The sequence below is a fragment of the Diadema setosum genome, chromosome 7 (genome assembly GCF_964275005.1).
Source record: "Diadema setosum chromosome 7, eeDiaSeto1, whole genome shotgun sequence".
Lineage (NCBI taxonomy): Eukaryota > Metazoa > Echinodermata > Echinoidea > Diadematoida > Diadematidae > Diadema > Diadema setosum.
The window spans coordinates 32232294-32248870 of NC_092691.1; the positions used below are offsets into that span (position 1 = coordinate 32232294).

The following is a 16577-nucleotide window of genomic DNA, read 5'->3' on the forward strand; positions in this document are numbered from 1 at the left end:
CTTGTTTGTTACGACCCATTTATAGATGGTGAACAGTAGTCTCGATCGTAAACCAGTCTGAAATAATTATTTATGTCATGCAATGTTTGCAGTGTTCTACGTATTGCCTTTAAACTTAACTCGTTGAGGATCGACAGATTGATTTTGCCATAACATGCATTTCCCGTAGACACCCGCCCTAGTCTACTCTGGACTAGTCTTCAAATTGCCATGTCTTTAAAGCAAGATATTTTCGTGGCATGATATTTCTGGAATCGGAGCCGACATCTTTTTCGCGTCGTGGTATTTACACGAATTCCACTGGTATTCAATGCAATGGTGTAGAGAAGAACTTTCGCGCGCTTTTGATTTCGCGAATCTTTGCTCTTGTGAAATTCTTGAAACCAAAATGCCTGTGAAACTTTCGGGTTTTACAGTATCTTTGAATGGGTTTCTTTAACAGGAGATGCAAAGTAGTAAAGTAATTATAAATCATATACCAGAAATTTAGTCACCATCTAATTCTGTTTATGTCTGTATGTTTGTGTCAGTAGAAATGTTTTGAGTAGCCACACACTGCATATACCTAACTGATATTGGAAATGTTAATGTATCAACATCATTTGCTTTCTAACAGGATGCATTTGGTATCATATTTGATGCCCGGAGCGTTCCTGTAGACGCGGGGGAATTCAATATCACATTCATGGTTTCCTCGTGAGTGTGTTCAATTCTTGCCTGTGTATGTCGTCAGAAAGTATCCATGCTGCTGCAGCTAGCCTAGCTGTGCTGTCAAGTTTCCCTCCGCACTTCCTGTTCTACCCAACCACTGCAGTAATTCGCAGTAAAGATAAGATAGCATCAAAGCTTTAAATTTCTACTGCATGGTTTTAATTGAGAACCTGTGTTTGCAGATAATTTATTTTTTTGAATGATTGTTTCATGATTGCTTGATAAACAACTTCAACATGACATCTACCAAACACACTTCACCTTCTTGAATCACCTCCCCCTGGATGAACAGCATCGTTAATAGTAGAAAACCTTTTCAACATGATGGACTGATAGACAGCTATCGGAAACACGAATGCGAATGTATGGGACAGTACAATAGATAGTGAGAATACTCACTGATTTCAGTCATTTGACCAGAATCTAAGTCTGTTAACAATTTTGTCCCAAAACAACAACCTTTCATGCCTTTCATAAGGTGTGCACAACACCTCATTCCTAATCCTCGATCCCAGTCACTACTGTTCTCCTTGTGACTATCGATATGATGATGATGGTGATGATGATGATGATGATGATGACAACGACAATGATTACGTAAGGCCTATTGTATTCCATCAGAAGCATTATTTTCCCTCCATGCGTGAGAGATCTCCACCTGTCTCTCTGTTACTTTTTACAGGACAAATGACATGGAGGAGAACCCTGCTGACAACATCCAAGTGATAAAGATTGAAGTAGAGAGTATCACCGATATTATCATCAGTGGGTAGGTTAAAGGTCACCTGCTTTTTTTATTCATACATGGTCAGTCTGAAGAAAAGGCTAAAATTCCGCGTTTGACATGTTCACTGATACCGAACCGGGCTGGTCAGAAAATACGTACACAACGGTCCACGACATGCAGGTGATGACAGTCTGCCAGAATCTCCAAAATTGCGGCAATAATGCAGCGTAATTTTTCTTCCTTATTGATTTGAATTTGTTTTCTTTCGATGAAAATAAGATATAAGTATGAAATTTTTAGTAGGTATTAGGCATAAATATTCACAACTGAATGACACGTGCCTTAAAAATTGAAATAATGATAACAACAACAACATGAAAACCCAAAAGTTGTTGTTGCTGTTGTTGTTGTCTAGCTTTTACCATGGAAAATAAAATAACACTGTATTTTGGGTTGGAATAATGTAAACTGTAATACATAAGCATCTGATGCTCACATTCTTTATGTGTGGATATCTCTCTCTCTCTCTCTCTCTTCCCTCTGGTATCATGGCAAGTTTTGAGTTGCTATCTATACATATGATTTTCTCCTCTTTGTTCACTGACCTTATATCCAGGGATGGTCCCGAGCAGATGTATTTCAGTGGTAAGGTCAGGGGTGAGAGTGCCATGGTCTACTTCGAAGACATTGGTTTGGCGGTCAACCAGAAGTGGACTGTGAGTATAGTTGTACTGAAATGAATACTGAGACCTCTCATTTCTCTCTCTCTTCTCATCTCTCTTCCTTAGCATTCTTTGATTTTCTTATTCCCCCTTTCTAATTTCTTTCTTCTTTACTGTGTTTGTGTGTTTGTTTGTTTGTTTGTTTGTTTGTTTGTGTTTTTTATTGGGGTGGGGGAGTTAGGGGGAGAGGTATATACTACTCCTTGTCATCAAGCAAATATCTCATTGCGAGGTAGTCGTATAATTATATGGATACAAAGGTGCACAGATAGACAGGAACGAAGAAATACCGACTGAAAGAAAGAAAGAGAGATAGATAGATAGATAGATAGATAGATAGATAGATAGATAGGTGTATATAGACCGATGCATTGGTGGATATTAATTATATATATATATATATATATATATATATATATATATATATATATATATAGATATATATATATATGTGTGTGTGTGTGTGTGTGTGTGTGTGTGTGTGTGTGTGTGTGTGTGTGTGTTTTGCTTTGAAAGTGCTATTTCATAATGAGCGAATTCCTGCCAGTAGTGAATTTTATATTTTGAATCAAAATCCTCTAGTGATTGGTTGAAAGAACTTGTAATTCTTTTAAGGATGTCAGAATGATGGCATGTCTGACACTCCATGGCATACTATTCGCAAAATGATGTCACAAAGTAATTGTGACATCACAAAGCCAGCTTCATATTGTCACTCTGTGAAATTTAACAATTTCTAACAAAACAATTGCAACATCACAGTAAAGAGAGTCTTACATCATGCGCTGCTTTGTACGGTCGGTGCAGGATCCATCCACCACACAACTTCTCGCCTCACTTCTTCCCCTTCTTTTGTTTAAATTTTTGAATCAAAATATAAAGCAAATTAATATATTCTGCCTAAGTTTGAGTTTCTTGTTAAAATGTCAGGGCTCGGTACCTCAAAATGTACGATTCACTTCTGGGTTGTGCCCCTTATTGAATATTACTATGGAGAGTCACCACTGCCCATAGTTTTAACCAGAAACCCCCAATGTTTAGTAATGTTGTATATTGTCAATGTATATAGCACCACGGATGTTGACAAGCTTGCATCACTTGTAACCCTACAATGCTAAGAAATTAGAAATGCTGTATTAATGTTAATGATTAGTATTCACTTTCAATCATAACTAGATATTCAACAAGGGAACCGGAGCAGTCAACACAGCTGTGGTTACCATCGACTATCCAGTGGAAGTGGAAAATGGCAAATGGCTGCTCTACCTCACAGAGATGCCATATGTGGAAAACGACAGAGGAGTGTGTAATGTGACTCCGCCTTACTATGTCAATGAACTGGGTCTGAAGGTAAGACTAGGAGGATTTGCAAAGCCACGACCACGCCATTTACAGAAACACACCTAGCCACAAGTGTAAAGCTATTTACTAGTTTACGGCGCCATTCAATAAATACTCACCCCACACTGCAGATGAACTTGGCTGTTTTTCAACTCTTAACACGGCCATTCTGGTGTACATTAACTGTGACAGTCTGACTCAAGAGCTACTTTAATATCATACTGAGCAAAAGGATTGCAGAGTTCTTACCCTCTATAATACTCAGAAAAATTGCTCCACCTTAGAGTCCAAATGGCAGACAATCAGAGAAATAAAAGGTGCTTAAATCATTTTTTTTTTACATGTATGCGTAATACACATTTTCACTTCTTTTGTTGTAATCTTCGTTCACCAAGAATGAGTGTGTCCATTCCATTCGTATTATTCATCACTATGTTTTCATTCATCAGTGTATTTAATTATCCAATCATTCATCTGTCCCATTGTGGTGATTGAACAAGATACAGATGTATACAGATTTAAAGGGGTGGTATAGTTTTGAGAACCGGCATAAAAAGGTTTCTAACTTTTTTGGTGAGATATTAAGAAACCTCTTATGAAATATGAAAGAGCATATGACCATTCTAAGATGAATTCAAAGTTTATGTGATGAAAATTGGTTTTGAAATGGCTGAGATATCCAAAAACAAAAGAGGATCTAATAAAAGGTGAGAACCCCCCCCCCTTTTTTTTTTATCAGGATCGCTTTGTTTTATTGTTTCTGGATATCTCAGCCATTTCAAAACCGATTTTCATCAGGTAAACTTTGAATTCCTCTTAGAAAGGTATGCTGCGTAACATTTCATAAGTGGTTTCTTGGTATCTCTCAAAAAGTTAAAAGCTTAATCCTCCTTAATCCAATACTATATCATCCCTTTAATTCAATACTGACTTGCCACCCCCCCCCCCCCCCCACTTTTGGCATTTGCAGTCCAAAGACACTGGAGTGGCAAACAGTCCTCTGCCTCTCACCCAGTCAGCGTTGTCCAGGAAACGAAGAGAGGTAGCCCCAGAGGCAGCCAAGTCCACCCATCAGGAGCTGATCAGTGGCAAAGACATCACATTGGTAGACTCTCCTTTCTCTCTCACCACTTTTCAGATTTTGCAGTATTGTTTTTTTTTATTTGTTTATTTTAGCTTACAATGATCAATATTTATGTGTTGATTCTGGTCTTTTGTATGTTTGCCATTTTTCTGTAAATGATAGAAGAGAAAGAAAAAAATTTTTCAATATAAATTTGTTTATGATTCAGACATAGTAAACATAAAAAAAAATCACCCGGTTAAAAGGTGTTTCCAGTAAGTCAATCTAGATTTATAGAAAAGTTGTGTGTTGCTGTTAAGCATGAGCAAATATATTCCAAAAAGCATTAAAGGATATGAGGATCATGACCGTGATGACACTACTATTAGGGGAATTTTTTATGAGTTATGCATTCCTGTCTTGTCATTAATGATGCAAAGAGGTTTAAACTCTTTCCAAACTTTATTAATCATTATCCAGGACTGTGCGTCGGGGACAGCAAATTGTATCCCTATCACCTGTGATTTGAAACCCCTGACCAAGCAACAGGGCGAGGTCAAAATAATCATCAGATCCCGGCTCTGGAACGCCACTTTTCTTGAGGTAATTGTCTTAACGCTGAAGCAGTTGGTATTACCGGGCACCAAGGGATCTACTTTTGTGAGTTTCATCCAGATCATGCCAAAAATGCAGGTTTTACCAAGACAGATTTAAAAAAAAAAGATTAATCGCTATAGAACACTCCATCTCTAGATTCCATAAACACTATCAGTATACACAGACATGTCACAGACTGGTTATGTTTGATTTACTCAGAGATTGTTGGCATTTTGATTTGCGGGCCATGATAGTTGTTTCTCTTGTGTGAAAACATTTAAAATCATTCAAAGTGGTATATGGTAGAGTTTGAAAGTAATTCTGAGGCATGCAAATGAGTTTTTACCGATTTTCTCATTATATTGTATACCTTACAATAATTGAGCAAATTTAAACTGATATCTTGATACAAATGTGATTTTCTATTTCTGTGACTTTTATGAGAGATGGCTTGTAGGTGCTCCAGCATCTTTTCTTTCTTTTTTCTTACTTTATACTTTATAGGACTACATCAATGTAAAAAGTGTGAGGATAGTCACAAATGGTTCTGTAGTGATTGAGAATGCACCTTACATTACCCAGAGAAGGACAGACAATGACAAAGCCAAGGTGAGATATGTTGAAATGTCATCTACCAGCATGAGAATGAGTATGTGGAACTGAAGCCTACTTCTAATTGCAAATACATAGCTAGGGATATTTGTATACGAAAATACCATCTACCAGGGGTAGATATTGGAAACTGAAGTCTACCAGTTACATCATTGTAGTAACACTACTTACAGGAGGCCTATACTTGGTAGGTAGTAACAAATCAGATGAGTGCATGGCGTGTTAAAGACACTTCAAGACTGTCAGTTGCAATTAACTTATTGGAAAATTGCCCCACATCGATGTAAATATGCAGCAAATCAATCAATGTTTTAGTAGTATAGCCATGATAAAAAGGTTCGAATCTTGCCCGAGTATGTATGCACATGATTGTTTAATAGCTACTACTGAAACACTGATTAATTCAGTGCATCTTTATGTCGATGTAGAGCAATTTGTCAATCAGTTCCAATATTAACAACTCAACGCAAAAAAAAAAAAATAACTTCACTAATTTGAAGACTGTTAGTTTTTAATAGAAAGTGAAAGGGGTATGTCGAGAAAGTACTTGTTACAATGTTACAATATTGTAGAACAGATTATTCTGTCACAAATGATAAACTCATTTTATGATAGATTATGTTAATATATTTGGATTAGAGAGCAAGACTGTCGTGTTCTAATTTATATCTAACTGCAATTTTAGCAGCCTTAGGTAAACTTAATCCATGCCAAGTTCATATGTTCCAGGTAATGTAAAGAAGGGCTGAAATGTTGTGTCTGTGTCTATACTTAAGAGCATTATGCAGCACTCGATCATTGCTGTACACGTTATTTTATTATTTGTAGGCACACTCTGTCACCCATCATTAGAATGCATCCTTTTCATATTGTGACCATGTGCCATGTACCTAGAGACACAAGATTTGAAAGTCTAAGTGATATATGAATTATATTAATGCTACTATGTAATACTTCCCTGGCACTCGTAAGACTCATATAAACTGGTAAAATGCAGGTGGAAAACACATTTCCACACAAAGTGGAGAATGTCATCAACTGTCCACTATCAATTTTTCTTGCATGAAGTGCAACAGACATCTAGTTACCTCCATTAAAAAGATTATGTCGATCTCCTCTCACTCATCTTCCTGCTGTCTTCTTGCTCTCTACTCCTTACCAGCAAGTGACCACGGTCATTCCAGACATCAAGACCCTCCCTCCATCCCAGCCACTGTCCTGGTGGATCATCGCCCTGGCAGTCATCGGTGGTCTCCTCCTCCTCCTCCTCCTCATCCTCTTGCTGTGGAAGGTAAGATGCCCGCGTCCTCTCACTCAGCTGTCTGTGATACCGGTCTCCCTCCTTCCGCGAAGGCTCTGGTGTAGCATTCTTAAAATGCACGCTATGAGGCTGTCTAGCTCTCTGGCTAGCTCTCTGGGTCAGTGTGCCCCCCCCCCCCCCCCCCCCCCCCCCCCCCCGGACACTACTGGGTGGCAATGTCAACCAATTAGTAAACTTATAAGATAATTATAAAAGTAGATGAATAATGAAAGGCAATTCCACTCCTTGCTCATGTAATATTTCAATGAGTCACATAAAATCAAAGAGATTACAGAAGTCATCATGTGTATAGTGCAGTTTCATCCAACTGTCCAATCAAGATAGGAAAAACTGGGGCTTAAGAGTGTGGTATCTGCAATACACTATATGCAAAATAGTGGTGTATGTTATAGTCATATCCACACAGTCATGCAAATTACATAAAATTTCATGTCATATTGCTTACTACCTGCTTGTGATATGTATTTGCTGTTTTTTTTTCTTAAAGTGAATTACCAGTTTTCTTAATTTTTTGCAGAGGAGAAAGCGGTTTATTATATGAATGTAGTAATAAGGCTTCATCCCCCCCCCCAAAAAAAAAAACCCCAACAAACAAACAAATAAACAAACAAACAAACACAAACGACTGGGCTATTTTGATGCCTATAGCAAGACGGGGGGGGGGGGGGGGGGGGGCGGACTGAATCCAAGATCTCGGCCGTAAGTGGACGGCGCGATCGCAATGAAAATCATGATGCGCGCGCATCACCCACAATGTAATCTACAAAAATTAATAGGTAATTATTATGGAATCATTCATTTTTATTGTCAATAAGTTAATCATGCTAATCTATGCATGAAATCTAACAATCGGCCGGTAACTATGTACATAAAGGTCCAAAACTGCAGACCTTTTGTCTAAAGTTTCTTTTTAGGATTCCTATGTGTATATCGAATGTTGATCTAAAAAGAATGGCGGTATCGTTTTTTTATGTAGTTTATTGTTTTTAAAGTTTACCTTTGCATTTCTTTGTTTTTTGTTTTTCTTTGACATTTTGTTTTTCGTTGGGGGTTTTTTTTTCGATGAAAATATATTGTCAGCGACACTATTCCGATCGACCATGTGCATAATACTTTACTCTTTTTTATCAGACTAACTTAAATTTGGATTGAAATTGGACTGATTTCCTCTTTAAAAGAAAAAAAAAATATCATGAACGTCGTGGGGTTATTTTTTATTTTCTATCTTTTATTTTTTATGTTACAGATTTATCGTGAAAATGTCTTTTTCGGCAGGCCGATGAATAGACATACGCTCAAGTAGTGGCATTAGAGTTAAACTATATGAATTATATCACTGGTTCACTGATTTTGTAATTGCCGTTGGGTAGAAAGATTAAGTCCCTTTTCGTTTTTGTAGATCTCTTGATGATTGGTGTCTATAGTATGATATTTCAAACCTTTGAGTTCAGCTCACACCTATATATACGACTGATGAATGTTGTAGTGGCATTTATGCAAATTTTGACATAACGCAAGGGGATACAGTATTGTATCACAAACTGTGAAGAGTTAACCAATGCAACATTTTACCTTCATAATTATACGAATATTGAAATATTTAAGCTTGGGGCTGATTTTTGATCAAGTCGAGTTTATTGCAAGGTGGAGTGTTTCATAACTTGAAAGTGGACTAATCAATTTTCTTTATTAGGTGTTTTACAGTGATGACCAGGCTAATGGTAGAAGAATGTGTTTGACTATATTTCATCATTTTACCTTTGTTTGGTCAGTAATCTGTGCATGCATACCAGATTCTCAGTGTTTTTGCTTGTCCTTGAAATAATGTGGCCAGCCGTAAACAACAACAACAACAACAACAACAACAACAACAACAACAACAACAACAACAACAACAGCAACAACAACAACAAAATCCTCACGTGTTTTGTTTTGCTTCTTGTTCTCATCACTGGGTAGTGTGGCTTCTTCAAGCGGAAGACGGACTATAAGTATGCTACTGTCACTCAGCAGCAGACGACTGCGGAGGCAAAGAAGGACAAAGTCGGTTACTATGACGACTCGTACTACCAATGAGTTTGTGGTTCTTGGATGAAGAGCCTGCTCGGGCATGATATGCAAATTATTTTATTGTTGCAATCTCACGGTACACCTCCGCTGACGTGGGAGAAGTGTAGGACCATAGAAAATGCAGCCCACGTTGAAACTAAAGTGTGACTTGTATATGGCAGAAATTATTTCCATTTCATCACAACCTTTACTTCTGAGATGGAAAATTGAGTTGTAGTTCTTCTTTTCTTCTTCTTCTTGTTATTGATACCAGAATAAAATCACAAAGCACTGGATTCTGACTCAGTTATGTTTCATTAACAGGATGATCACAGTGAATCTGATTGTTATTTTCAGTAGGAATTGTAAAGAAATTGCTGCATGTTATTCTTTGAGAACTATTTTGTATCATGACAGAATTGACACAAATGCTACACAGAGAACGCTGTGACATTAATGATTAAAAAAATTAATGCTTGTGCTAAAAAGAAACAAAAAAATTTGATTGTGGGATGGTGCGAAGTCAGTGTAATGTAAATGTTTCATACTATTTTTAACATTGCTTACCACCTGATTGAGGTAAAACTAAACTTAATCTGAATTGAAAACAAAGAGGACAGGATTTTGTCTATTTTAAATGAAAAGGAATAAATGGTTGACTTCAAATATGAGAATTTTTGACCACAGTAAGAGGGCAAAGCTCGTCAATTGACCAGCAGAGTAATGCCAACACACTTATAATTATTATGCACACTCGTTCACATAATAGTATCCTGCGTAAGGCAGTTGAGGGCAATTAACATGCACAGAATGCAGCCAAACTAGAATAAAATATTGTGAGGTGTGTAGTAATATGTCGAGGGAATTGACAAGTCGAGTTTTGTTTTGTTTCTTGGGAAGATATACTATGCACGAAGCTCATATTTTGAAAGTTGTCACAATTTGATATTGCCATCTTTCTATTCCCAAGATCACATGGGCTGTAGCTCAGAAGCGTAAAGTACGTTGCCATGGTAACAGCACATTATGATCCCCAAATCATGTAAATTAGTCTGGCAGATCAAGTTACCGATACTTCTCCAGTTTTTCAGGGATTCACATGAAAATTAGCACACATGAAAAACTTGATGTAAAGTTGTGCAAGACACATTCTTAAAGAATACTGAATGTGCGCTGCCACGGTAACATTGCATAATGGCCCCACTCAAGAAAAAATCATAAAGATTGAAACATATGTCCAGTTTTTAGGTAATTCAGAAATTTAGTCCATGTGGTGATGGTGATGTAGAGTTGTACAAGACATATTTTTCAAGAGTAGAAGAAAATGTGTTACCATGGCAACAGTGGACCTAAAGAAGTGATAAGCTGGGGTATGTACTCACTTCAATATTTCTAATTTGTTTGTCTGTTGTTGTTTAATGGGAGGAGGAGTTTGGTCCCCAACACATGCGCATACTGCACATGACAGCATGGGACATAATTATTGCCTCATCGTTTACAGACCTTCGAAAGAGAAATTATGAATTAACTTCTGCAAAGTCTGCCGAAACATGTACACAGACATTTCTCCACCCCATTAATTCCTTCCAGTATATAGGCGTTACCGGACAATCCCACCCAGCTGCCGAGAGGCGTTTCGACAAAATTTCTGGTTATTTCCCTGAAGTTCTCTGAGAAAACATCAATTATGGGGTTAAAAGCAAAGTTACTTTTTATGTAGATAACAAACTGTAAATACGCTAAATGAGAGGTGGGAATATTGATGCACATTGGCCATGAGAGGTAAATGTAGCTGTATAGAAATTATTTTTCAGAAAATAAGAAATGTTTCTTGAGTCAGCTAAATAGCAACTCCACTGAGTCTGTTTGTTGTATGTGTATTGCTAACAAATTTCATCTGCTTGTGTTTTGTGCACCTATCTGTGTGGGATGGTATCAGAGTTTTATTATGACATGGGCATTTGGGTGCCTTGATGCTATACAATACAGGTATATAATATTGTATACATATATATTTTCTTTCTTTCTCCTGTCGTCATGTCTTTCGTAACGTTTTTTTTTTTTTAATCTTTCCGTATCGTGTAACGTGCCTTTTGAAAAAAAAGTAAAGTTTGTTTTTTTTTGAAAACGAAAGACCGAAATATTTTTTTTCCCGGATCTTTTAGCTCATACTTGAGCCATCATTGCGATCACTCTCCGTCAGTGTGGTTTACTTTGAGTGAGAAACCTTTGCTTTGAATGATATCGTTGAATAAATCGAAAGATTATTTAAATGTGCAAAGCTCCAAGAGCAATAATGAATAGATTTTTTTTTATAAATTAGATACTGTAATCCAATTAATTTGTAATTTTTGCATATTTTAAATAAAAAAGAGCTTCGAGGTGTGTTTTCTTCAATTTGTCTCCCTCTACAGATGAAATATGTAAGATTCATGGCTCAATGCTTCAAGTATTGTTTATAATGTCCGAGTGTGCTTGGTTTGAACAAGGTGTGGTTGATGTTCTTTCTGAAGAGAAAAAAAAGAAGAAATTATCATGATCTTCCAAATATTATGCATATGATATCACTTTTGTAATGTAAATGTTTCATAATAATATATACTTAGTAGGTATATTTGGTAACAGAGGTTTTGAGGGAACATTACAATCTTATACTCTGCCTCAAGACTCTATTCCTCTTCCTGCTTTGATTTTCATGTGTGAATGTACACGTAATCATACTTTGCAATACACAGTTCTGAACTTGTTGGTAAATATTAAAGGGAAAACTGCACATATGTGAAATCTAAGTGGCTCTTTGTTTGTTGTTTGTGCAGGGGGGGGGGGGTGTATGCCAGGATGCAGATAAGAAAGTTAGCGACGATCATGTCTAAAATTGTAATGTTAACAGTTGGAGAGTTCTCTAGACACATCCAAAACTTGTAATTACCTGTTGGTGACAGTTTCGACGAGGGGCTATCGTCTTTCTCAAACGACACGTGAACGATGGCTAATCGCCAACTGATGATTTGGCACCAATCAGCAATCGCCCTAGCCTTTTGTCAAGGCCCTCTCGCTGTAATGGGCGAGCGAAGCGAGCCCAGCCGAGCGCGCCTCGCGCAACCCCACTCAGCTGGGCTCTCTTCACCATACAGCGAGAGGGCCTTGACAAAAGGCTACAATCGCCCAGGTGTGACATCCGAGTGATAGCGTCATCGTAAATGTCAGACAGTTGGTATGCCCCTCCTCTCCCCCCCCCCCCCCCCCCCCCCCCCCCAATCCCGATTCATGTTGGCCTCTCTGATTCGTCTGTTCAGGTCCTGGCTCTTTCTCTCTCGTTACTAACCGCGACCCCTCCCAGTTGATGCCGTGATTTCCCTCTCGGCATGGTCAGTTATGGCAAACTTCTTGTCAGTATGTTTGGCTTGCTGATACCCTCTGCGATCGTGTATATGCCTGACATTTACGATGGCGCTATCACTCGGACGTCACACCTGGGTGATTGCTGATTGGCGCCAAATCATCAGTTGCCGATTAGCCATCGTTTGAAAAAGATGACATCCCGTCGTCGAAACTGTCGAAGGTAAATACAACTTTTGGATGTGTCTAAAGAACTCTTCATCTATATTTATCAACCATCCTTATGAACTTATTTCGCAATGCTATTGTTGCTGTAGGGAATATTCTGATACTGAAAATTAGCATGATAATGATGGTGAACATCAAAATAGAAATGTGATACCTTCAGTACTTAATTCAAAGAAAATACTCTTTCTGTTTCATGTGAGCAGCAGTGACTGATTGAAAGGCAGGCAGAATCCCAGAGAACCGTTTGACCTCTTATGTCTGTGATGTCATCAGGTGAAAAAAGGGGAGATGTAGACCTACCACTGACTCCTAGGTTTACATGCTCATCTTCGCAAATGTATAGGACTGACAACTCTCACTCTGATAGCGGGAGACTCATTAAGTTCACCCAAATCTAAACTGTCTCACACTGAACCCCAAAATCAGAAAGTTAACAATAATGAATGTGTTGAAAGTATGCACCAGACAATAAGTATGGAAAAATTGCACCACCCTGTGCAAACGGGAACATCTCACTGGATTTATCAGGTATATCATGATGGCTCTATAGCTAAAAATAATGACAGGCTACAATACAAACCTGATGTAGTTGCAGTACAATGTATATCAGAGCCACTGCCAAGTGTCGAATATTCCCCATACATTTTACAACTCGACAGACCCAGTAAGACAAACTATTCAGTCAGATATTAAATTCCTTTTCCTTTTATTTGATCTCAGGAAAATCAAAACACTGATCGTGATCGTACAAATTGCTCTCTCTCTCTCTCTCTCTCTTTTTTTTTTGGGGGGGGGGGTACAGGCATGCATCTTTTTACAACTGGGAGTACTTCATCTATAGGGTGGTCTGTAGCAAGAGACAGTCGCTTTGTATCCAGTTTACCTTGGTTATTATCATTAGCGTCTTTAAGTTCTTATAGTTTGTAATCCAGTGAGTTCATCCAAGGGTACTGTACCCGAGGGGCAAAATCCTTTGGAAGATGTAAGTGAATAACAATCCAGTCTCCACAGGGTAACTTTAATTGGTCGGCCTGGAAAAATTCAGGATCCTCCAAGCGCATGTGAGGAGTCCGCGAATGATATCCGCTCGACGAGAGAGTCCTGTCAACGATGGCCTGCGACGGCGTCCGTCAGTGCAGCTCGAACGGCGATGGCAATGAGGCTGTCGGTGATACTGCGGAGGGATGTCGGTTTATCAAATCATGGACCTACAAAATTGAGTTCGGAAAACCATGGACTCCATGGGAAAACTAATTGGCGAACAGCAGTGTGGGTACAGATTTACAGTGCTGGAAAACCAGAATGGAAACAGTCTAATCAGGGAGGTGGAAGAAGGTTTTCCACCTCCCTGGCTACACTAGGCTTCCCCCATGCAGGCAAGTCCGGTGGACACAAGAACGAATTGATCACTGATGATGTCTCGAAATGCCGTGATGATGTCAAAGTTCAGGCCAATGATGGCAAATGAATGTCCGGACCAAAGGAAATGACGATATCAAAGTTCACTTCTGGTTGACGACGGATAAACGAAGTTCTTGACAGTGCTGGAGATGAAATGCGACGACCAGGGTTGAGACGAAATTTACTTTCGGGCGGACGATGGCGATGATGCTGACTCGGCGGCTCTGTGCCGCGATTGGTCTGAAAGCCGAAAATTAAGATAGAGTTACCGGGCAAGACACACCCGTCTCCTCTGGAGCCTAAAACGGTGACATACTTGAAAAACAAACAAACAAACAAACAAACAAACAAATTATTCCAAACTTCGAATTTGCTCCCCAGAAACAGAACAACTTTTGGCCAATCAAGTTTTCTCTTTAAGAACCAATCAAAGTTGGGGTTAAACATACCAATCTATATAAAAGAGTGAAAGTGTCAGAGCGAGACAAAATTACAAGAATTCAACTTATCAGTCTAATTCAATTCAATTCAATTCAATTCAATTCAATTCAATTCAATTCAAATCAAGTCAAAAATCATTTCAAACCAAATTTTATTTCTAATGTCATTTTTTTTTCTCGATATAAGGAAAAAACAACAACAATAATGTAATACAATCGCCGGAATGTGAAGGGATATGATAATTCAGTGAAAAAAACAAACAAACACAATAATGATAACAAAAAAAAAAGAAGATTTTTTTTGTTTTGTTTGAAGTCTTGTTTCCGCCCGGGATCGAACCGGGGACCTTGAGTGTGTTAGACTCACGTGATAACCACTACACTACGGAAACGTAGACGACAGCATGGCGAGCTTTATCTCCCTCAATCGTATAAGCTGTGACGTATGATTTAGATAAAAATAATCTGAAACGGAGCCCTCTACGAGTGCAAATGACTAGAACTGAAGCATCAATAAAGAAAAAAAAATCACCAAGCAAAACAAAAACAGCAGCAGCAACAACAAATATTTTATAGACAGAAAATTGAAAAAAAAAAATGAATGTGAGAATATGCACCAGCCATTTTTATAGAATAGAATGCAGCTGAGTGTATTAACGAACATCAACTTTTAAGCGAGAAAGAGGGGTCTGATACACACAAAATAGAAAGAAAAACCAATGACAAATAATATTGTGCGTCATTTCATGAAATTACACAAATTGAATACACACAATTCACACAAATTCGATCAGTAAACACATGTACCGAAATTACGAAATGGCACTGGAACGCTCATGAATCATTTCGAGTAATTTGTGTGTGTATCAAAATTGACATAGATACGTGATGACCACTACCATACGGAAAGACGTTTCAGTCGCTACTTTGTCAGTTTGATAATGTAATGCCCCTTTGACTGTAGAGCACACTCTTGAATCTTCGAACTTTGAATATCATTAAAGGGAATAATCACAAAAGTAGATAATGCATATGCATTGGGCACTAATCTCTTTTCAGCCCTGTCCCGACTTAATCTTATTTCTCACGAAGAAGACAGTTTAGATCATCGAATTCTCCACCTAAATCTGCAATGATATAGGTATTGCACACGGGAGACAGAGGCTAGAACAATATTATCTGCCATTGACATAGTTATAGATGGCATTCAACATGAACTGTTCTGTCACTATTACACAAATGTGAGGATCAATTTCCACTCCAAGCATTTTGCTGCTTCAGCGATCGATTCCATGATTTAATTACTCTGAGCATTGGGTGAGATGCACTTGAGGGGGTATACGACTATTGTATTTCATTTTTAGTTTCTACACAAATACCAACAATTACCATCTTGTATTTTCTCTTTTAATTCAATAATACTAAGAGTTCGATCGCAAAATGAGAAAACTACTTTCTTGTTGATTTTAGACATTTTTCGATAAAACTGCTGATAATCGAAGAAAATAATAAGAAAATATGAGATATTTTTAATCAATTTCATCTGTATATCATGTGTATCATGTATATGGGGTATTACCGCAAATGTTTATTTTGTTCTTTTTTAACAGAGCAGGACTGTTTGAAAATAGCGCTTAACCCGTTTCGGGATCAAATAAGAACCCAATCACAGAGAAGTTGGTGTACTTTGTTTGTTTGTTTCTTTCTTTCTTTCTTTCTTGTTTTTTTTTATATATTTTTTTATAACCACCAGTCTGCGCATTACGACTGGCTGGCAGGAGTCAGTAGCAAAATGCCGCCGCATGTTCATGATTATTTTCGTTTATTTACTTTTTTCTGCGGTTTTTTTACAAGTGTCTTGTTCGTTTCAAGTGTCCGACACTTTTTTTCACTATTTGGGATTCTTCTTTGAATGAGTGTCTTGCCTTCTAGTCCCGCATTGCGCTTTTAATACGCGTGTTCTAACAAGTCATTTTTTTTTTTCGGCGTCTTACGCTGAACAAAGTCCGAAAGGCCAGTGTTGAAA

At 38.0% G+C, this 16577-nt stretch overlaps 1 protein-coding gene and 1 non-coding gene across 2 annotated transcripts in view; one reads left to right on the top strand and one right to left on the bottom strand.

Annotated features, from left to right (window-relative positions):
• Positions 1-9170, top strand: part of LOC140231183 (integrin alpha-6-like) — a 44749-nt gene extending 35579 nt beyond the window's left edge. Inside the window, exons 18-26 of the mRNA XM_072311330.1 lie at positions 617-696; positions 1394-1480; positions 2055-2154; positions 3337-3510; positions 4472-4606; positions 5045-5167; positions 5666-5770; positions 6936-7064; positions 9054-9170. Coding sequence (XP_072167431.1) covers positions 617-696; positions 1394-1480; positions 2055-2154; positions 3337-3510; positions 4472-4606; positions 5045-5167; positions 5666-5770; positions 6936-7064; positions 9054-9170 — 1050 coding nt within the window. The remainder of the gene's footprint in view (positions 1-616; positions 697-1393; positions 1481-2054; positions 2155-3336; positions 3511-4471; positions 4607-5044; positions 5168-5665; positions 5771-6935; positions 7065-9053) is intronic.
• A 5700-nt stretch (positions 9171-14870) lies between these two features.
• Trnav-aac (transfer RNA valine (anticodon AAC)) lies at positions 14871-14943 on the bottom strand. The gene has a single exon. It is a non-coding gene; the product is annotated as a tRNA-Val (tRNA).
• Positions 14944-16577: the final 1634 nt, after the last annotated feature.